Below are 22,893 nucleotides of genomic sequence, written 5' to 3'. Positions count from 1 at the left end.
TCATTTATGAAATCTTCTTGTTGGCTTTCATTTAATATCTTAGACTTTTTTACGGCAATAAGTCTCCCTTCACCGAGCATTCTTTTATAAACAGTACCTTGGCCTCCTCGTCCATGTATCCTGCTCTCATTAAAGTGGTATGTGGTTTTCTCCAATAGTTCAATTCGTCAATGGTGAAGAAATTTATTTGTTCTTTCTACTTTGTGTTCATCAAATGACATACGATATTGCAATAACAAACCACCATTTTTTCGAAAGTTATTAATTAGCTTATTGCTTGATAACCTTTCTTCTTTTTATCACCACATATAACCACCACCCGACTGGAGGCAAAAGTAGCAATCCCAAAGTTGCACTTAGATCTACAGCTACATGTGGAACAAAATTTCTAACATGATGTGGGTTCCATTCTTCTTACCATCTCCATGATATCTATTAGGACAAGTACAATAGTAGCTACCCTGAGTGTTTATACAACTATTAGAGCAAGGGGAGCTAGACAGATCTGCACACTCATAAGTAGAGCTGTCAAAATCTGACCCGACCCGAAAAACCGACCTGAACCGGCAATGATCTGTATCCGATCCGTACCCGAAGAATAGGTGAAAACTGTGACATAGAACCTGAACCGAACAAACCTGGCATTAACTGATAACTGAGTAGACCTGACACTTTATGACCTGAACCCGAACCTGTAATCAACTTGATTATAACCGAAAACCGATTTGACTCGACTTGATTATGATCCGAACCCGATTAGTATCCGACTTGTTTAGAACCTGAAATTGATTATAACCTGTCATAACTTGTTATCGACCTGGATGGATATTGACCGACAACCGATTTGACCCGACTTGTTAATGATCTGAACCCGAAATAAAACTCAACTTAATTAAGTTTTTAATAGTAAACACCTAACATAGCTTACTACTTACCTGAATTATAGTAATCTGTTTAGTGACCTGTGATCAGATTTTATCCAGGTCGTTAACTAACTTATATTGACCCGCATATTGATATTATTTTGATTCAAAACTGACATAGATTTAAATTTTGATTAAAAGTTAATTTGAACATGTTATTAAATTTATCATAAATAGAAATAGCGGAATTTTACACTTTTATTTTAAGCTACTTGCTTCTATTTCGTATAATACTTTTGAAAATGAAATTGTACTTGTACTAGTACTAAAAATATAATTATGTTTACATACAATAATTACACTAGCTAGTAGCCTAATATTACATGTCTTTGCTACGAAGCGTGGACTTATGGTTGATAAATATCTATACAACATAATAACATATGTTAAAAATTTTCAAACAAGTACTTTCTTTGTGTTTTTTTTTTTTTGGAAAAACTATAATAGGCATTAACACACGGTGGATCCAAAGTAAATATAAACAAAGGGCCGAAAATCTAATATAGAATTAAACTTGTAAGTTGTAACACACCAAGGTGGTTTAATGATTTCTCACTGATATACACCATTTCTCAAAAGTTATTCGTAATTTAACAAATACATGCAATAGTTATAGTATCATAGGTCTTAATAAGATAAAAGTTATACATGTATGGTTAAATAAATTTTGCACAATGCTCAAAGTAAAAATATTATTATAGGTCAATGGACATTCATTTATTTTGTTTGTTTATGATGGAAGTCATAACAATAAATATAATAAATAAAAAAGAAATGGAGAAGAAGTATTAAGATGTCTATATGGATATCAACCCAACAGTGGTGACAAAATATGGAATAATAACCCAAAAGACAACCTCTAATCAGAGCCTTAGAGGTACAACAGCAATCAAAACATAGCAATCCAAATAACGTCAAATGTTAAGCACAACATCTTCAACCAGCCATCACTACTCCATCGAATCCTATTTATGAAAAAATAAAAAGAATAATAAGGTGTAGAAAAAAAATTATTAAAAAAAATTAGTCAAAATAAATAAAAATTTGTACTTACCATAATTAGGAAGAAAATCAAGTTTCGACACTAACTTCATTACCTTCAGTCTCTTCTTCACCATCATAACCATCTAACCAATTTTTAGAAGTAATCAAAACCTCAACATGTGGTACTGAAAGACAATTTCTCCACTTATTCAAGATTCGACCACCCATACTAAAAGATGATTCGGAAGCAACTGAAGTTATGGGAATGGCTAAAATATCTCTTGCCATTCGGGCGAGGATCGGAAAGGAAACTGATTGTTCTTTCCAATAATTGAGTATATCAAAATTCTCATTTGGAACTCGAGGCCTTAGCGGCAAATTCATGTATGAATCAATTTCAGATGCTTTACCGCCGATTCTATGCTTAGCAACATTTTCATCAAAATGCTGTAAAACTTGAAGATTAAAATTAATTTTTAAAGGAATGTAGTAACGTAAATTGATATTAAATAACGAAAAAAAAATACCTCATAAATGTTGCTGATCTTAAATGGTGCACGAAATGCAAGAGGCAAAAGGGATGTTGATGTACTTTTTAAGGATGATGACGATGACGAACATGGTGTAGCAAATTTAGCATAGCAATTATACAATGCAACAAATTCCAAATAAACTGCTTGTGCCTTACTTCCAGACCCATCAATACCATCGTCAACATATAATATACCATACAAGGTCTTCACAAAATCAAACTTGTGACGAGGGTCCAACATTACAGCAAAAGACAAAATCATGGAATAATCCAACCAATACTTTTCAAATTTCTTGTGCATCTTCATTGCCATTTCCCTTATCTTAAGATTGGCATGAATATGTGCATCAGTTAAAAGCTTCTCAATACTAACAATATTGGCAAAATAATGGTTAGCAGTAGGGTAATCTGAACCAGAAAAGAGTTAAGTAATCTCAAAAAACGGCTCAAGAAAGTCGCATACAGATTGTATGGACTGCCAATCACTTGTTGAAAGATCAAACTCAGAATTATGCTCTCTGGTAGCAAACAAGCTCAAAGGGGTTTTAGCTGCCAATGCTCTTTGAAGCATTAAATAGGTAGAATTCCATCTGGTAGGCGTATCCGTTCTTAACTTCGACTTAAAAAAAGAATTAGATGCTGTAACACATTGTTGAAATTTAATTTTCCTTCCCTCAGAGTATGAAATATACTTCACAAGCTCACGAAGTTTGATAACAGATTTATCAATAACACTCAAACCTTCTTTCATAATTAAATTCAAAATGTGTGCCGAACATCTAATATGAAAGTACTTACCATCCATTGGCAAAGCAGAAAGAGCACCTAAATCATTCCGAAGCTTATCAACCATAACTATCATACTACTGGCATTATCAACTGTGATTGTAAAAATATTCTTGTCAATACCCCATTCTCTAAGCAACGATTGCACAAGCTCATAAATGTCATAGCCATTGTGAGGTGGAGGAAAATGGCGAAAATTTAGAACTTTTGATTGCAATTTCCAAGTATTATCCACGAAATGGGCAGTAAGAGTAAAATATGCATTTATAGTACATGCTTGCCACAAATCACAAGTCAAGCAAACTCTAGAGGTCAATGCTCCTAATATGTCAGTTAATTGTTTCTTTAAGCTACCATACTCTGACACGCAAATTTTGGTCATGGTATTTCTGCAAATTTTCCTCACATCAGGGTTTAGATAAGAAAGCAATTTTCTATGTCTTTCATGCTCAACCATACTCAATGCATATCCATGACCTAGTATAGCTTCAGCAAATAATTTGCAAAAGATTTTATGATCATAAACTCGTTTGGCGGGAACACCATTACTATTTTCTTCCAAGTACTTTTTATAAGCATCACATCCTTGGTAGTGCCTTTTAGCATTAGAGGTACCCGCACGACTGACATACTTATATTTTTGTATTTTGCAATACTTACATTGAACGAACAAACCTTGAGACGTGTCAATGAAGTCGTAATGATTCCAAACTGGTGAAGTACGTTTGCCCTCTTTATTCGAGGTTGCTTTCTTTCTTTTCAGAGAAGGTTGGGAATCTTCTACATGATTATTAATATGAGATGTTTCATCTTCATCATCAAGGGCTGCAAAAACATATATTCACATTAATAAGAAACAAAATAGTTACTATATGATTTGAAATACAATTAATCACCATTTCATTACCTCTGTCATATGCATTATCCAAAATGTGCTCTTCATAGTCCATTATAGTAAAAAAAAAATTAGAAAGAAATAAAAGAAAGTCCAACCTGCAAACAATATTAGAATACTAACTATTAGACGATTTCCCACATTGCATACCAAAAAATAGTGAGCCTAATGTAGTTTCACTAAGATCAAATATTAGATGTATAATGTATTATCATCCTCCAAGCTCCAGTAAGGTTACCCACATGTGATAGTACTGTTGCTTAGAGCCAAAATCATTTTAGTCTATATCTTTCATGAAGATACTTTGTAATAAGCAAAAGAGACAAAATGCTTTGCATAATTAATTGCATCATCACAAAGACTACCAATCATATTATTCTAGGCTATGATTTTTAGACTAGAGTCACTAGACTCACTAGAGTGACGCTGCTCATGAATAAGATATTACCCAAGTTGATCTACATACAAGTATAAGATATTCTTTGGCAATTCATGAATATCATGATTCCACGAATATAAATGAACACAAATTACAGAGATTATAGATAATTGTCCACTTTTATATGCATGTTTAAGGAAAAATCAGATAATTAAATTGAGAAATGAATGGGAAGGGGAAATAAAATTAGATTTCAAAATATAAGTAAATAAAAATAAATACCTAAGCTGATGATTCAATACACCCAAATCTGATGAATGCAAAATTCATATGGACAATTGGATTTATGACATGTTTATAGGAATAAGGGAAATACTAATGAATTAAAGTGACAATTCATCAAAATACAAACCCAAATTCACATTTGAGAATTTTTTTTTATAAAAAACAAGTACCAGTATAGAATTTAGAGAAGAAACAATGAAACCCTTACCAAAAGTCGGAGGAACCACGAGTTGGAGGCTTGGAGCTGCTGGATAATGGAGATAAGGGGCGTAATTTAAGGAAAATTGAGAAATTAGTTTTAGGTTTTACTTTTTTTTAGAAGAGAAGTTTTAGGTTTTACTTGAGAATTGGAGAATTACTTTTTGGCGGTGCTTTTAGTGTTTTAGGAGTAATCCTAGCGCCAAGCCCATTTTCCTCAAGTCTCACCAAATAATTAAGGGCTAGACTAAATTATTTGATGCTTAATTTATTACACTATTCTCTCTTTATAAAGCTTAAATATTATTACACATAAAAATATGTAATTATAAATGTAAAACATACATTTTCAATTTTTTTAAAGAGAAAATTAGTTACAATTTTTGACATATATTAACAATAGACTTTGACTTATATTACTCCCTTCGTGTTTTTTTACGTGACACAGTTTGACCAACATAGAATTTTAGGAGATTTTATTGACTTTAATAAAATAAGATGTTAGTGGGGTAGGTTAGAGGAATGAGAAATGATAAAGTAAATGAATGTGAGAGGAAGTGATGACCATGAAAGGAGTGAGAAATGATAAGGTAAGAGATAATGGGGTGATATATTATTAAAATGTAAGGAATTTCTAAATAAAAAAAGTGTGTCACTTAAAAAATACGGCCGAAAATGGAAAGTGTGTCACTTAAGAAAACACGGAGGGAGTAAGTAACAACCAAATTTTGTCATGCATTATGTTATTGAATTAGTTACAATGTATATTTTCATAATATCAAACATCAATATTTTATGACTTATACAAATACTAAATTGAAGACATTATTGCATTTGCTAAATTGTATACAAATACAATGTTTAGTCAAAATGATGTAATAAATTAACATGAAATAGTCAATTTACATATAAATTTTGTACTTAAAATTAAAATGAATAGCAAACATTACAATATGTTGTTTTCTCATAATAAGAATTGTTTGAATCGAACATTAAATCAATTGAATTATAATATGATTCGATTCAAACTTAATCGTTTCGAAATCATTTTCATCCTAAATTGGAAAAGAATAACTTAGTAAGACATAATTGTGGTTTAGTCTATCCAAAAGTAACATATTTGTGATTTAGTCTATCAAAATTCGATTTGACCCAATCCAGCTCAAGGTGTTCTCATTTTGTTAATGTGTTCCACCCAACCAAACTTCGACTTAATCTGACTCATATTTGACACGAACCTAGAGGTATTAAAACCAAACCCGACCAACTCGATCTGAAACCTACCCGAAAACTATCATTTTCAGATTTTGACTCGTTTGGACCTAACAATTTTACATGACTCAAGTTTGAAATTAGACCCGGCCTAACCCGACCCGACCTGATTTGACCTCACCTTTATAAGCCGAGCCTAAGAATGACCTGACTTGTTTGTGATTTAATTTATCAAAACTGGACTTCACCCAACATGAATAAAGTTTGACCCAAGTCCAAGAATGACCCGACCTGAAGTTCATCCGACCATTAACCTGCTTCAAACTTGTTAGTAACCCGACTTGACACTAATCGAACCCAACACATTACCCGACCCAAAATTGACTCGAATCGAACCCGAACTGTAACTGAAAAGATATAAAGCCTGTTATAACTCGAACTGAACTTGACCCAACCCGATCCAAACCCGACTTGTAAGTCAGAAAAAACCAACGTGATCCGACTTGAACTTGACCTGAAACCTGACATGACCCGACCTGAACCCGACTTGAATACCCGATTTGACACCTCTACTCATAAGTCATCAATATCTGCATAGAGGAAATTATACAAAAGCTTTCCTTTAGTTATATGATAAGTAAAAATTATTAACATTATATTTGAATGAATCTTACTAACAACATGTTTAGAGACCGCCTAAGCTTTAATAATATTAATTATAAAAGCAAGATTTAAACCCACTGCACCATGGAACAAACAACTAGATTGAACATAGCCTTCTAAATAAACTAGGCTCTTCTTCAAAGTAGAAAGAAATACCAAACACTAACTGATGTGATCTACTTGATAAAATCATTTTAAAAAAAACTACACATAGAGTTAAATAGTCGATCTATGCAAATAAAGGTCGGTATATGACCAACCACTAAAGATATTACAAACACAAATCAGCTGAACGAGATTAACGGGTTTACATGCTAGATGCGGAGGAAGTTGCAATATTGTCATGGAATGAAATGTTTGCTGATTCAGCAGCCAACACTACTTGCTCAAATTTTGGGCTCATTTGTGCTTCTTCCGTTTGGGGCAATTGTATATGATGCGACTCTTCTGTCTCTAGTACTATAAGAACTTCTTTCATAGTGGGTCTTCTGTTACCTTTTGGATCCAGGCATTGTGTTGCAAGATTAGCGATAGCGCAAAGTTCTTCCTCCAAACCCTCTTTAAGCACTTGAGGATCCATAATGTCAAGGACTTGAGAGTTTTTTACATGAGAAAGAAACCACGACACCAAACTTCTATCTTGTTCATAAACAGCACGTATTGCTTTTTGTCCTGTTAAAAGTTCAACAAGGACCACACCAAAACTGTAAACATCACTCTTCACGGTATATTGGCAAGTATGGGAATATTCAGGATCCAAATAACCAAATGTTCCCATAACATGAGTGGTTACATGGGTTTGATCGGGAGCTACATTTTTTGATAGCCCAAAATCCGATAACTTTGCCCTGTACTTATCATCCAAAAGAATGTTTGAAGATTTGATGTCCCTATGAAGGATTGGAACATTAGAAAAGGAATGCAAATAAACAAGTGCTCCAGCTACGTCAGAAGCAATTTGCATGCGCATTCTCCAAATGATAGGGAACTGTAGAAACTATAAAGGGAGAAGGGAAAGAACTACAAAACTAACTTGTATTCAACAATTCAATTAAAACTAAGTACAATAAAAAGCCCTTATATAGGCATAACAAATTAAGGAATAGTATGACCCATATTACCACGTCTAACTTTAATAAATCACAGCTAATTAACCCACTAACTCCACTTAACTCCATATATTCAGCAAACTACTTAACAACTAACAAAACATGTTCCTATCCAAAATTATGGCAACTACTTTGAATCAATCCAACATTCCCCCTTGATTCAAACTCTCATACACTCGACTAAACTTTGCTATTGACTCCAACACTCCGTATTGCAATGGACTTCAACTTGAGTTCGACATATTATTTCTATGGATACGTTCAAATTAAAGAGAGTATGTTAGAGATACATGTGTTGATATCATATATCTAAACTTTATTATGTGCGTTCCTTTTAGATTTATCAAGATGTGCATTTTCATCGCATCAATGTTTCGTTATTTTAAATCATACACCATCAAACATATTGACAGTCATTCAGTCAAGTTACATGTGTAGGAAAAATTGAAAAAAAGTGTAAAGATATTAAGAGAAAAGAAGGTAGTCATTCAATCAAGTTACATGTGTACTATCCTATTTTCAGTTCTTAACATGATTAGCAGCATTCAAAATTAGTTCTTAACATATTGACACCTGCAACTGCTGAATGCATGGCTATTCAGTTTGGGATTAAGCTTGGGAAACGATTTGGGCTCAAGGAGGTGGTGATTGAATCGGACTCCAAAGTGGTGATCGACCGTCTTGACAAAGCATCAACGTTTTTAACGGACCTAGATAACATTTTAGCATCAATTTCTCACTTTGAGTTTATCTCTTGCTGGTCTCATGTTAGAAGAGAAGGGAATTTTGTAGCCCATCACTTAGCTACAGTAGTGCCTTTTAGTGTAGAGCAAGTTTGGGTGAATCACGTTTCGTGTGAGATTTTCCCTTATGTACTCTTAGATACTTTGTAACTTTAAATTAACATAGCACTAATCTTTCTTAAGAAAAAAAGTACAAGACCTGAGCATAAAATCTCAAAGTATTTGATATGTGAAAAAAAAAAGGTACCATACTTGATACATAAAGTTATGTAAAGTCAATCCTTGATCAACTAATAGCAAGGGCATATAACCAAATTACTGAAGATATCTACATCATCTAGGATTGAATAATAAAGACAATTCAGATGATTGATAATAACGTGTGTCCATACTAGATGTGGAGGAAGTTGCAACATTTTCATGGTATGAGCTGTTAGTTGTTCCAGCATCTAACACTTGCTCCAATGGTGAGCTGGTTTCTAATTCATTGGTTTGGGGTGACTCTTCTGTCTCTAGTACTAGTAGAACTTCTTTCATAGTGGGTCTTCTATTACCTTTCGAATTCAAGCATCGTGTTGCAAGATCAGCAATAGTGTAAATCTCTTCCTTTGAACTCTCCTTTACCAATTGAGGGTCCACAATGTCAAGGAATTGAGAGTTTTCCATATGAGAAAGAAACCATGACACCAAACTTCTATCTTGATCACATATAGCACGTATTGCCTTTTGTCCAGTTATAAGTTCAACAAGGACCACACCAAAACTGTAAACATCACTCTTCATGGTATATTGGCAAGTATGGGAATATTCTGGATCCAAATAACCAAATGTTCCCATAACACGAGTTGTTACATGGGTTTGATCGGAAGCCACACTTTTTGATAACCCAAAATCCGATAGCTTTGCCCTATACTTATCATCCAATAGAATGTTGGAAGATTTGATGTCCCTATGCAATATAGGAACATAAGAAAAAGAATGCAGATAAGCAAGTGCTCCTGCTAAATCGGAAGCAATTTGCAAGCGCATTCTCCATGTAATTGGAAACTCTTCATTGAGATGATGTAGATGATTGAAAAGTGTTCCATTTGGGACAAACTCATGAACCAGTAATGGGACTTCTGATTCCAAACAACATCCTAGTAACCTGACAATATTCCTATGAATTATAACCACTTCATTAATGAAATGTGCTCGTTGGCTTTCATTCAATGTCTTATTAGATCTTTTTACGGCAACAAGTCTCCCTTCACCAAGCATTCCCTTATAAACAGTACCTTGGCCTCCTCGTCCAAGTATCCTGCTCTCATTAAAGTAGTCTGTGGCTTTCTCTAACTCATCAATGGTGAAGAAATATGTTCTCTCTACAATGCGTTCATCAGATGACATACGATTTTGCAACAACAAACCTCCATTTTTCTTAAAGTTTCTAGCCTTTTGCTTTATAGCCTCATTTTTTTTAATCACTATGTATAACCACCATCCAACAGGAGGCAATAGTAGAGATCCCAAAGTAGTAGCAAGACCTATAACTATATTCTTTTTAGAATTTGAATTTCTGACACAACCGGTTCCGTTCTTCCGACCATTTCCATGATATCCTTTAGGACAAGTACAATAGTAGCTACCCGGAGTGTTTATACAAATATCAGAGCAAGGGGAGCTTGAAAATTTTGCACACTCATTAATATCTGCATAGATGGATTTGTACAAATACCTTTAATTCTCCCTTCGTTCTATAATTATTGACATATTTCCACTTTTTTTCTTACTACAGTAGCATATATATAAAAATAAATATTATCGTTAAAATGTTGACATTGTTAAATACAGTAGGTAATACTATAAAGTTTTCATAATACTCATATCAATTTTATTTTAATAATGTGCATATACTCTTTTTAGATATTTATACAATTAGCTAAGATGGAAAAAGAGAATTACTTTTAGGAAACTGCATACTTTGTGAATTTTACTAACAAAACAAGAAATAATAATGTGTACAGTACAGATGTTCATGTATTTTCTTCTAGAAATCTAGACTTGACTATATTATAAAGTTGCAGATTTAAGAAAAGATAAAGTTCAATTACATATTAGAATACTCTTCTTATTAATTACAGTATAAAAAAAAAAGTGTCCAAGTAAAATGATATCCTCTTCATTTTATTAAAACATAGAAGAGCGTAGAAATTAATTATACTCATATATAGTTGAGAATCCATTCATTTTACTTTTGCAGTCAATTATTATTGGTTAAAAATTGAAATTAAACCTTTCCATTAATTATAGGATAAATAATATAATAAGACGATGATAGTAAAGAAGATAATAAAGTAAAAAAAGATGAGATGCAAGTTGCGAGATGGTGGCACGCACTTATTGACAATATTGCCTTATTTAATGGAAAAATTGCAACCAATTGGCTGTTATTGTAATGGTGATTAGGACTACACTTGGTACGGAGAACCCGTGTTCGATTCCCCGCAATAACAATTGGGAGGGGATTGAAACCTAATCACTTCAGAAACTGATTCCCAAATTCGAATAAGCCCAAAGGGTGAACCGCGTGGACTACCAAAAAAACAAAAAAGAAAAAAAAAATGGAAAAATTGCACATGATTCAACATATACTTTGTAATTAAATGAATATAACCTGTTCCATTGGCTATGTTATATAGTGTACTCCCTCAGGGGTTTTTTTTTTTTAATTAATTAATTTATTATTATTTATTATTAAATGTTACACTTGAAATTTTTCACTATTTATATGTTATTTAATTTTTAATTAATATATGATATATAAATATGATAAAATAATATGTTGTTGGATTCATCAAAATATTTACTTTTATAATTTTTTTTCCATTTAATTTTAGTTCACTAATTTCTAATTAAAGATATTGATGGTTAAAATTGTGCCTCGACAAATGTGCAAATTAAATCCAAATACAGTACAAGTAGTTAAAAAAATGATATGATTAGTGCCCAAAATCATTAAGAAACAATTTAGGAAAAAAAAAGACAGAGGAAGTAGTAAGTAGTAACTGACCTATACATCCGGGGCTAAGATAAGCATTACCCTTGTAACCTGGTAGACAACTGCATCTGTACCCCCCGGAGCCACTATCAACGTCGTAGCAGCGGCTTTGATGGTGGCAAGCATAGACGGTCAAGTTTCTCTGAGCTATCTCACAACTAATGTCATGAGAATAATCATTATAATCCCAAACAAACCATTCAAGCACGACCGGAACACTGTCTCTTATTCTATTGACGAAGTTAGGGTCACCAAGGTCTGCGACACTAAACTTGAATTTACTCGGGTTTCCTATGAAAGCATAACCATATGGATTTATGTGAGACACATCACTGTGATTGTCTGAACTCTGTAAATGTAAGGTGAAGTTATACAACCTCTTTGGGATCAACATTTCGCAGCAACCAATCCCTGAACACGACCCGTTTTTCACTTCTGATAAATTGCTACACCCTACACTGCACCCCGTTCCTAGAGTAGACGCCCCTCTGTAGGGACTATCTGTAACAAGAAAACCAAAATCATCACAACTAATGATGATAAGCTTGTTTTCGGTGTCGGAATATACAAGTGGATACATGGTGAGATCTCTCTCCTCTACATACACAGGAGTTGATTTTACCGCAACTCCATCTCGGTATGTTGTACTTGTCACAAAGCTCTTAACAAGCATTTGGCCGGTAATGCTAATGTTCAGGACCTCTATTTTACTGCCAGCCAAGAAGGGTTTTGGAGGTTCATTATTGCTGAAACTACTATTGCAATCGATCATGAAAGACTCCCTAAGAGAACATGGACGGCCGATACCAAACGGATAGTAAATCGTTACGTTGCCACAGCTAGGTTGGCAACCGGGCTTGGCGATTTTGGTGGCGAAAGTGGTGTTAGTAACACTAGCTAAACTCAACCATACCAGTGATAAGAGGAGACACAAGCCTCGTACCTCAAACATTGTTATAATTTTATCTTTTGGGTTTTAATTTGTGGTTTATGATATGTTAATAAGCAATTGACTTGAGTCAATGGAGCGATAATGTGAACAATTTGCAGAGGAGATAGTGTCCATATGGATGAATCTTTCACTTTTCAATTTTATATCTTATTTATCCAACGCATAGTTCATCACTAATTCACTACAATGTGAATATTGTATTGGTCACATCTTTTTTAATATTTAATTTGGCGTTAACGTTGCCTACTTTTTACTCGTGATAAAGGCAATTGACCGCACATGGCTCCTGAAATGATTAATTGTTAAATAAATCGTTGGGTTATGTAATGTAATTTTCAATGGATTTAGTAAAGTTTGTTATTAATATAATCAAGCATGTTATCTTTTAAACAATAAATTAAGGGGCCAATTTTAAAATATTGCACAAGTTCATATGAATCATGTCAATGATATAGTTATTTGTATTTGTATTTTTAGGCCCGCCCCATATTATAGAGATACCTGAACTGATGAGCTAAACATAAAGTCTTGTACTAATTAACTAGTTGCATTGCAGAAACATGCCTTGAAGGCTTGAACATAACAACTCAACAAAGTTTATCTCAGTAAAAAGGTACGGAAATATTAAATTAGATAGAGCCGATCTTGATCAGCTATGGTCATGGTTGTATGACCAAAGTCACCAAACTTCTGAAAATATTTGAATCATCTGGGGTTGAATAGTAGAGATACTTCAGCTGAGCGAGGATAACTAGTTTCCGTATCAAATGTTGTAGAAGTTGCAGCGTTGTCATAATAGAAACTGTTGGTTACTCCAGCATCCAACACTTGCTTAAAACTTTGGGTGGTTTGTACTTCATCGGTTTGGGGCAATTTGACATGACTCGACTCTATCGTCTCTAGTACTAGTAGAACTTCTTTCATAGCCGGTCTTCTCTTGCTATCCAAATTCAGGCACCGCTTTGCAAGATCGGCTATAGTTATAACCTCTTCCTTTGAACCCTCATTTAGGACTTGAGGGTCAACAATGTCAAGGAAATGAGAGTTTTCCATATGAGAAAGAAACCACGACACCAAGCTTCTATCCTGCTCACATATAGCACGTATTGCCTTTTGCCCCGTTAAAAGTTCAACAAGGACTACACCAAAACTGTAAACATCACTCTTCTCAGTATAGTGGTTAGATTGAAGATATTCAGGATCCAAGTAGCCAAATGTTCCCATAACACGAGTGGTTACATGAGTTTGATCTGGAGCCACATGTCTTGATGTCCCAAAATCTGATAACTTTGCCCTATACTTATCGTCCAAAAGAATGTTGGAAGATTTGACGTCCCTATGAAAGATAGGAATAGAAGAAGATGTATGCAAATAAACAAGTGCTCCAGCAGAATCAGAAGCAATGCGTAGGCGCATTCTCCATGTGATTGGAAACTCTTCATTTAGATGATGAAGATGATTAAAAAGAGTTCCGTTTGGGATGAACTCATATACTAGTAATGGGACTTCCGATTCCAAACAACATCCTAATAACTTGACTATACTCCTATGAATTATTTGAGACATGACAACCACTTCGTTGATGAAATCTCCTAGTTGGCTTTCACTTATTGTCGTAGATTTTTTTACGGCAACAAGTCTCCCTTCACCTAGCATACCTTTATAAACCGTACCTTGGCCTCCTTGTCCGATTATTCTGCTCTCATTAAAGTGGTCCGTAGCTTTCTCCAACTCGTCAATGGTGAAGATCTTTATTCTCTCTACAATATGTTAATCATTCGACATACGATGTTGCAGCAACAACCCACCATTTTTCTGAAAATTTTTAGCTTTTTGCTTGATAGCCTTTCTTTTTATGATCACCACATATAACCACCATCCAATCAGAGGCAAAAGTATCGAACCCATGGTTGCAATCAGAACTACAGCTACATTTAGTGAAGAATCTTTAATACAATGATCGTTTTCTTTCTTCACGGTTTTTCCATGGTATCCTTTAGGACAAGAGCATATGTAGCTGCCCGCAGTGTTTGTACATAAATGAGAGCAAAGGTTCTTTGGACCTACACACTCATCAATATCTGCAGTAGCGGAATAGAGGAATTTACGCCAAGAATTTTACTTTTATAGGTGTAAAGAACCAGTGTTATACAAATTAATCAAAAGGACAAATTTACACAAAGGAGGGACTAATGGATTATATTGTAATGTGGTTGTGATCAATCCTTTAAGTTACAAGAAAAGGTTAACAAGATGGGCCCTGCCCAACCCATGGGATTATTTTGGGCAGGCTTGGACATTAAAATTCGGCTTGAAGTTGGATGGGACCGAATTTTTTTGGACTGTCCATGTACAAGCATTTTTTTTTTAATTACGATTTTAATTGTTTTTTTAACCCAGTCTGAAAAGCTCGTTAGGCTTACTTAAAATTAATGGGTTTGGACAAGCATTTTTGGCTAAACCTGGCCCGACTGTTTTTTGACCTTCGTCCCGGTCTATCCCATGATCACCTCTAGTTACAAGTGAGAGTTTCTTACATTTTTTTTTTTTTTAAACGTGTGGGTATTATTGTTGAAGCCGATCCGACACATGACATAGAGTGGCTGGACACGTTTGCCAGCATAACACCTTATGTATTGATTAAAATCATAAAATGTATGTAGTTAATATATAAAAACATAATTTACACGCTTAATATTTTGTAGGTAAATTAGGACCATGGACACACGTTAGAAAAACTGATAAAATTTAAATAAATCAAGAACTACCTATAAGAATTAAATGTTTAGCAAGTTTTCGTTGATTTTCCATTGAAGGCATAAGTTATGATCTTGAGAATAAGGAAACAATAAGAATTTACGTTTTAGTATTTTACTGTTTTATTACTTTACACTTCATATGTAACATAATGATTTGGAAATTTTGTCAGAAACAACCTTTTAAAATGTCTACTTTATTTAAAACAACCTTTTAAAATATTTTTTGCAACTTCAGACCACATTAAATTTTTTTTTTACAAAAGACAACCCAATGCAAGTTTCCGGCGTTGACTAAATCTTTTCCGATGTTGACTACGCATGTGCAAGGCATGTGCCTCATATATTACTTAATACACCCAATTTTCCTCCAATTAACTATAATAAAAACCCCTGCTTCTCTCTCCTTCCTCTTTGTTGTTCAATTGGAAAAAAAATTGCAGAACAAATTCCTCTAAAGCTGTTTGAATATGGGATTTCAAGGTGTCAACCAAGCATTTCGTCAATTTCAAACCAGGTATCGTGGTTTTTGTTTTTTATTTTACTTTTTTTTCTGTAAATTGGTGTTGCGAAAAATTAGGGTTTTTTCCCCAAACCCAGGACGGAAATTCTACACTTGTAAACCGGTCAAAGGGGATGCAACACGTTTGAGTGGGTTGATGAAGACATTCTTGACTAGCAAAGGGATGTCACTAATGTCTTGATTGCAGAAAGGAGCAAGTTAGCCACTGATTTAAGCATTTTGAAGGCCAAACTTATCACTAACAGAGCATGAGAAGCTAAGGTTGTATGAAGAATTGGACAAAGTAAAGAAGAAAATGCTGAAGAAAAATGAAAATCTAGAACAAACTAATGTTGGAATTCAAAGTGACAAATTACTTTTTATTTGTGTTGTTGTGTGTGTTGCTGTAGTTTCCTTGTAGTGAAACTCTGTGGTTAGATTAGTGTGTATGTAGGTATGGCTGGAAAGAATGGTAGTGTACTATGTTTGCTGTTACCAGTTTGTAATATGAACCAGTTGCACTAATTAATGGATGTTTTACCATGTTTTATCGGCATTGCTACCATTTTGATCATACAATGAGCTGTATTTCCGGCATTATTGCTACCAATCTCGGCATAATAACAAGTTTTGATCATATCAAACAAAGGAGCATTGATCATTAAAACCACAAACATAAAGTTTTGACAAAGTATTAACTAACACATAACAAGTTTTAATATCACATTACAACCAATCAATGATGATATTGATCCATAGTTTTAACAAAAGAAAGAGATACAAAATACTGAAAAACACCATCAATCAGCATGTTCAGGCTGAGATTGAGGTTGTGGGGCAGAAGTTGATGTAGAAAATTGTGATGCTTGGACATGTTGGGACAACTGCACACCCCCCTTCTTAGCAGAGGTGGTCTTGGATTTTCCTTGTGTAGTAGCCACCCTATTCTTATTCTTGCCTGATCCACTACCACCAGCATCATTTGTTGTAGCAGCAGCTGCACCCCCATTAACTGTAGTAGTAACTGAAGTGGCTTTGGATTTCCCTTTTTTTTGTTGCCACCCCTTTCTTCTTATTCACTGATCCACTTGCTCCAGCACTTGTTGTTGTAGCACCACCAGAACGAGAAGGATATGATCCACCAGCAGCATTAGCATTTGACTCAACATGGGCAACACCCATTGATCCATCAGACCTAGGCCTTCCCCCTTTTGATTTCTCAGGAATAATTTGAAAGGGTCTGGAACATTTTGTTTTGTAATGACCTAGTCCACCACACCTACTACATTTATTTTGCTTCTTTGCTCTCTCTACATTCTTTTTCTCATTATCCTCACCAACCTCCTTTTTTCTTTTCTTTTTGCTGGGTCTACCTGGGAGGATTCTATGAGGTGGAGGCAAGGGGTGTGGGTATGTTGTCACAGGCCACTGATTTTGCCCCAGCATTGCTTTAAATGCAAGTGCATAAGCTTTTGCATAAGTTTCAACATGATATGCAGTGTGAATAAAATCTTCATAGTTCAATCTCCTTAACTGTATGCATGTCAGAGCATGCCAACAAGGTATGCCCATTAAACTCCATCTGTAACAACCACATACTCTTGTTTCTAAGTTAACTACAAAAGTATCTCCTTCACGGTCAACCTCAAATTCGTGTAAGTCAGCTTGTGTTATTCTCATGCTACTAGTTTCCTCAAAACCTCTATGGATCATTTTGATTACAGATGGCATTATTACACCCTCAAAATTTTTTAACCCTTCCCTCTTTGCACAAGACCTTTGCATGACATATCTCCTTATCCACTCCATTAACTGGAGGATAGGTTTAGTCCTAGCTTCTCTAAGTACATTATTGAAACTCTCATAACAATTATTGAGAAGCATACCAGATTTTGAGCTTGAGCTAAAAGCATGTCGGGACCAATGACAAGGTGGAATGCTTTGTAAGTAATGATAGGCATCTTCATTTAATTTCTTGATTTCCTCCATTTCAACTTTAAAATGATGCTGCAATACAGAACAAAGCCTAAGTGCACATCAATTAACTGTACAAATTAGGGAAATGATATTAAAAGCATATTATACCAGGGTTGAAGATCTTGCAGCCCTCCAAAAGTGTTGCTTGTACACCACACCAGGAAATTTGTTCTTAAAATTTGTCCATATATGTCTGCAACAGTATCTAGTCTCTGCTTGGGGCATTACAACAGCAAAGGCCTCCAACAATCCCTGTAGAAACCATTAAGTTAGGCTTGTACCATTTTTACACACACAAAAAAAAAAAAAAAAATTAGATTCACAACATAGGCTACCTTTTGTCTATCTGACATGTAAGTCAGATCTTCCTTCTCATGAACCCAAGTGACAGACTCCGCCACGGAAGCAATATCATTTCTTAACAACTCTAGGAACCATGTCCAAGTTTCAGTGTTTTATGTTTCAACTACTGCCCAAGCCACGGGGAAGATGTTCTGGTTCCCATCCTTTCCCACAGCAGTTAACAGAATACCAGGGTATGCACCTCTCAAATGAGCCCCGTCCACCCCTATAATAGGCCTACACCCTGCTAAGAACCCTTGTTTGCATGGTTGTAAGCAAATGTACATCCTCTGAAATAGAGGAGGAGGTTTCTGTATGCCTTCAACTTTCACCACGGCTGTACTACCAGGTATAAACTGCCTAATAGCTGCTGCATGATCCCAAACCCTTTTGTACTCTAGGCTAGCATCACCAAAAATCATTTTCAAAGCCTTAGATTTTGCATGCCATGCTTTATGGTATCCAATTTCAACTTTCACTTCTCTTCTTGCTCTCTTTATAAATGCACTCAATTTCATTGTAGGATCATCCCTCCAATCTTCTAAGTATCTCTCAGCTAGGTATTGAGAATTAACCTTGTTATTCACATGTTGATGACCACAAATATGCAATGGCCTGGTCTGAACCTTTTAATTTGCCAAGTACTTTCCTGCTTCAGCTTTCTACAATACACCTTAAACCTACACTTTTTCTTTTGATTGCATTTACACTCCAAAATCCTAGCTTTTTTCCAGGGACAACCACACCTCTTAGCACAATAGACAGTCACCCTAGTGTTGTTATTATGCAAATAGTAATAATTGTAGCCATTTTCTATTGCATGGTATCTGAGTGCCTTCCTGAATATAGTGTTAGAAGGGAATTTCAAACCTTTACTCAAGATGACCTTACCTTTGAAGTCTACTTCTGGATTAAAAACAGGATATTCGAGCCCCTCATCATCTGACCCTATGCCACTATCAATATCATCATCACTGTCATTCAAGACCACATCATCAGGTATAGTATAGTCAAGCTCTTCTTCTTGTTCATCTTCCTGCTCATCTTCTTGTTCATCCTCTTCATCATGCACCAACTGTGAGTTGTTATGAATCCCTCCCAAACTTCTAGTTACCCTCTCATTTATATCTCCATCAACATACTCTTGGAACAGATCATCATCACCCCTATCATCAAAATCAGCATCACTCAAATCAGCCTCACTCAAATCAACATTCTGATCATCACCCTCATTGAAATCATCACCTTCATGTGTATCTTCCAAACCCTCTCTATTTTCCAGACCCTCTCTAAATAATGAATTTTCTGACACAGTTACACATGTTTTCTTACTTGATGAGATTATAGGCAATTTATGCCTAAAGGGTGTGGGAAGGATGTTTTTTTTGGGAGCTACTGTGAGATTTGAATCTGGTTGCAATGACAAAGAGATAAGGTTTTAGATCTAGGGTTGGAAAGTGGACCCCCCAATTTAATAAATGACTCACCAACCCCACATGAAGACATGTCACTCCTTCCTTTTTGACTCTCACTCTCCCTTTGACTCTCACTCTCCTCATGTACTACATACAATTTGTACCAACCATCCCTCTCAGGTGCTTCCAAAAACTCAGGTATCTCAACATCACTCTTTATCTCTTTCCTACCAGTGAACAAAGAGCATCCTTCTTTCCTAAACCAAATTTAACCCACCTCACTATATCCCAATTCCCTTTTAATCCAATCAACAAATTCAAAATAGCAAACCTCTTCAACATTAGGATGTAATGCCACCCCATAGTAATTATTGTCCCCTTTCTCATAAGTAGTTTCTCTCTTTTTGGGGTTTGTCTCAAAGTGACCACCATAATACAACCTTATATTGATGGGTTCCATAAGTTTATACTAAGGATAAAATATGCTTATTCTACCATTAAACCTGATACAAACAACACATGCATGCAACAAAATAAATTAAGGTTCAGCATTCCCCAAAAAATCGCAAAATAAAAAAAAATGAAAAAAAATTGAACTGACATTCACATTTTGTTCGATTACAGTAAACAATCACCAAAACCATACTTCAAGGCACAATTAAGCATTATTGGGTACATTTATTTAAATAATCAACATGAATTTATCCTAATTTTTAAATGTCAAAGCTTGATTAAATAATCGAACTAAACCCTACAAATTGAAAATTGGTCCCCCTCAAGCAAGATAATTGGGTGTAAAGCAAGTTACCTGGGATTTTACATAACTTGATAATTGACCCTCAATTTGCTAGAAGATGACAGAGCTTTCTTCTTCCCTTTATATCTGACCATGGCAGCAAATGGCAATAAAAAAAAAAAAAAGAGGATAAGCGATAATTGAGAAAGTTTAAAACTTTAAACAAAAAATGAATGCTTACTCTACTTGGAACCTCTTAATTAATGGAAGTTGAGAAGAATTGCAGAGAGTATTAGTGATGTTTTGTCTCCAAAATTGAAGGAGAGAGAAGCAGGGGTTTTTATTGGAGTTAATTGGAGGAAAATTGGGTGTATGAAGTAATATATGAGGCACGTGTCTTGCACATGCGTAGTCAACATCGGAAAAGATTTAGTCAACGCTGGAAACTTACATTGGGTTGTCTTTTGTAAAATTTTTTTTTAATGTGGTCTGAAGTTGCAAAAAATATTTTAAAAGGTTGTTTTAAATAAAAAAGACACTTTAAAAGGTTGTTTCTGATAAATTTTTCTAATGATTTATATGAAGTTTTTTTTTTTTTTTTTTTTTTTTTCCATGTTTTTTAAGAATCAAATAAATGAATGGATAAAAGTGAATGGTTGATATGATTTAGCCTGCATGATAATATGATATCTCAATCATTGATATACGGAGTACTACACATGGCATTACCATAAATTTAACTAGCAAAACAATTGAAAGATACTCCATTAACCTTAAAGATTACCCCCCATTTTCCTTTGTTGGCCGTTCCAAAAGTTATTGTATTGATTTTAGTAAGTAATAACTAACCTTCTTTCAAAAAAAAGAAAAAGTAAGTAGTGACTAACCTGTACACCCGGGGCTAAGGTAAGGATACCCTCATAACCAGGAAGACAATTGCATCTGTATCCTCCTTCGTCACCGTCAAAGTTGGTGCATTTGCTATTCTTCTGGCAAGCAAAGGCGGACGAGTTTTTCTTAGCTACCTCACAGGTCTGATTTACCCCAATAAACCAATCAAGTACGACCGGAACAATGTCTCGTGTTCTGTTCACGAAGTTAGGGTCATTAAGGTCGGACACACTGAAGCTAAAATTCTTTGGATTCCCTAAAAAAGCAAATCCATATGGATTAAAGTGGGACACACGTTCACGATTCTTTAAACTATATAGTTCTAGGCTTAAACCTTTCAACCCCTTTGGGATGGATGTTTGGCAGCAACCTATTCCTGAACACGACCCATTTATCACATCTACTGGCTTGGAACACCCCACAATGCACCCACTTGAGAAGTTACGTCCCAGGGTGCCGTTAATCAAACCATAATCATCACAACCAATAACGACGACTTTGTTTTCCGTGTCGTTAAACACAAGTGGAAATTTGTAGAGGTTTGTCTGTGATGTATACACAGATTTTGATTCTACTACTTTTCCATCTTGATACGTGCCACATCGCTCTTAACACGTATTTGGCCGGTAATGGATATGTCCACGACCTCAAGGTTACCGCTGCTCAAGAAGGCCTTTGGAGGGTCATAGGAAGTACGATGGCAATTTATGGCGTAAAATGCACTAAGGGAACATGCCCCATCTAGGCCGATGCCAAACGGGTAATGAACCGTTAGATTCCCGCAGCTAGTTTCGCAACCGGGTTTGCCAATGGGGGTGGTGGAAAAGGCGGTGGAAGTAAAAAGAGTAAAACTCAACCAAAGCAGTGAGAAGAGGAAACATAATAAGGTTCTAAACTCAAACATTTTTATCTTTAGGGTATTGATTTATGGTTTATGATGAGAAATGTGAGTTGTGAAACATACACAAAGAGGTATGATAATGTATGAAGTTCTAGTTATATTTGTAAACCAAGCAACTAATGACAAAAGATAAAGAAGCCGAAATGCAATAATAGAGACTTGACTTGAGTCAACCAAGCAACGACTTGGACATGGTCTTTGGAGCATTCTACACGAGACGATGGCCTTGTGTTTGATTTTCTACGAATTATAACAATTTGAAGGAATCTTCCCCGCTTCATCTTGTACTTCGTTGATTTGTTCATAAGGAGCACAAACCACACGTTGCTTTTTTTTTTTTTTTTGTTACTTACTTTAATAGAGAGTACATGCATGTGAATTGTCTACCGTGTGATATAAAATACTTCTCCTGTTGTTACCATGGGTAATGTGAAAGAGAGAAACATCAAATGAACCGCTCAATAATAAAATTAAAAAATAAATAAAAAATAAAAAGGCTGATGGATGAAGTACATGATTTTATTTTGTACAATAATCTGTTTAAAAAAAAAAAAAAAAAAGATTTATCAATAAGATATCTTTAGATTCATATATAGCACTTTAATAAAATCACACCTCCTTAATCCATTCATAGTATGCACTATTCAAAATTTGGATTGCTCTGATTATTAC

At 34.9% G+C, this 22,893-nt stretch overlaps 2 protein-coding genes and 2 pseudogenes across 2 annotated transcripts; all 4 read right to left on the bottom strand.

Annotated features, from left to right (window-relative positions):
• Positions 1-7,164: 7,164 nt before the first annotated feature.
• Positions 7,165-8,035, bottom strand: LOC145564678 (wall-associated receptor kinase-like 1 pseudogene; annotated as a pseudogene).
• Positions 8,036-9,042: 1,007 nt separating this feature from the next.
• LOC145564675 (wall-associated receptor kinase-like 6) lies at positions 9,043-12,701 on the bottom strand. The gene is made up of 2 exons (XM_081624917.1): positions 11,762-12,701; positions 9,043-10,400 (listed from the first exon to the last, which is right to left on the bottom strand). The coding sequence occupies exons 1-2, from the start codon at positions 12,699-12,701 to the stop codon at positions 9,043-9,045; spliced, it is 2,298 nt and encodes a 765-aa protein (XP_081481043.1).
• Positions 12,702-13,406: 705 nt separating this feature from the next.
• On the bottom strand, positions 13,407-22,251 carry LOC145562095 (putative wall-associated receptor kinase-like 16; annotated as a pseudogene).
• LOC145562094 (uncharacterized) lies at positions 16,618-21,244 on the bottom strand. Its single transcript, XM_081622269.1, has 5 exons — positions 20,671-21,244; positions 20,502-20,576; positions 18,272-20,196; positions 18,045-18,188; positions 16,618-17,966 (listed from the first exon to the last, which is right to left on the bottom strand). Exons 3-5 carry the CDS (start codon positions 18,287-18,289, stop codon positions 16,968-16,970), a joined length of 1,161 nt encoding a protein of 386 aa, XP_081478395.1. The 5' UTR covers positions 18,290-20,196; positions 20,502-20,576; positions 20,671-21,244; the 3' UTR covers positions 16,618-16,967.
• Positions 22,252-22,893: the final 642 nt, after the last annotated feature.

Source organism: Chenopodium album, chromosome 10 (genome assembly GCF_948465745.1).
Source record: "Chenopodium album chromosome 10, dcCheAlbu1.1, whole genome shotgun sequence".
Lineage (NCBI taxonomy): Eukaryota > Viridiplantae > Streptophyta > Magnoliopsida > Caryophyllales > Amaranthaceae > Chenopodium > Chenopodium album.
This window is presented reverse-complemented; position numbering and strand designations above follow the sequence as displayed.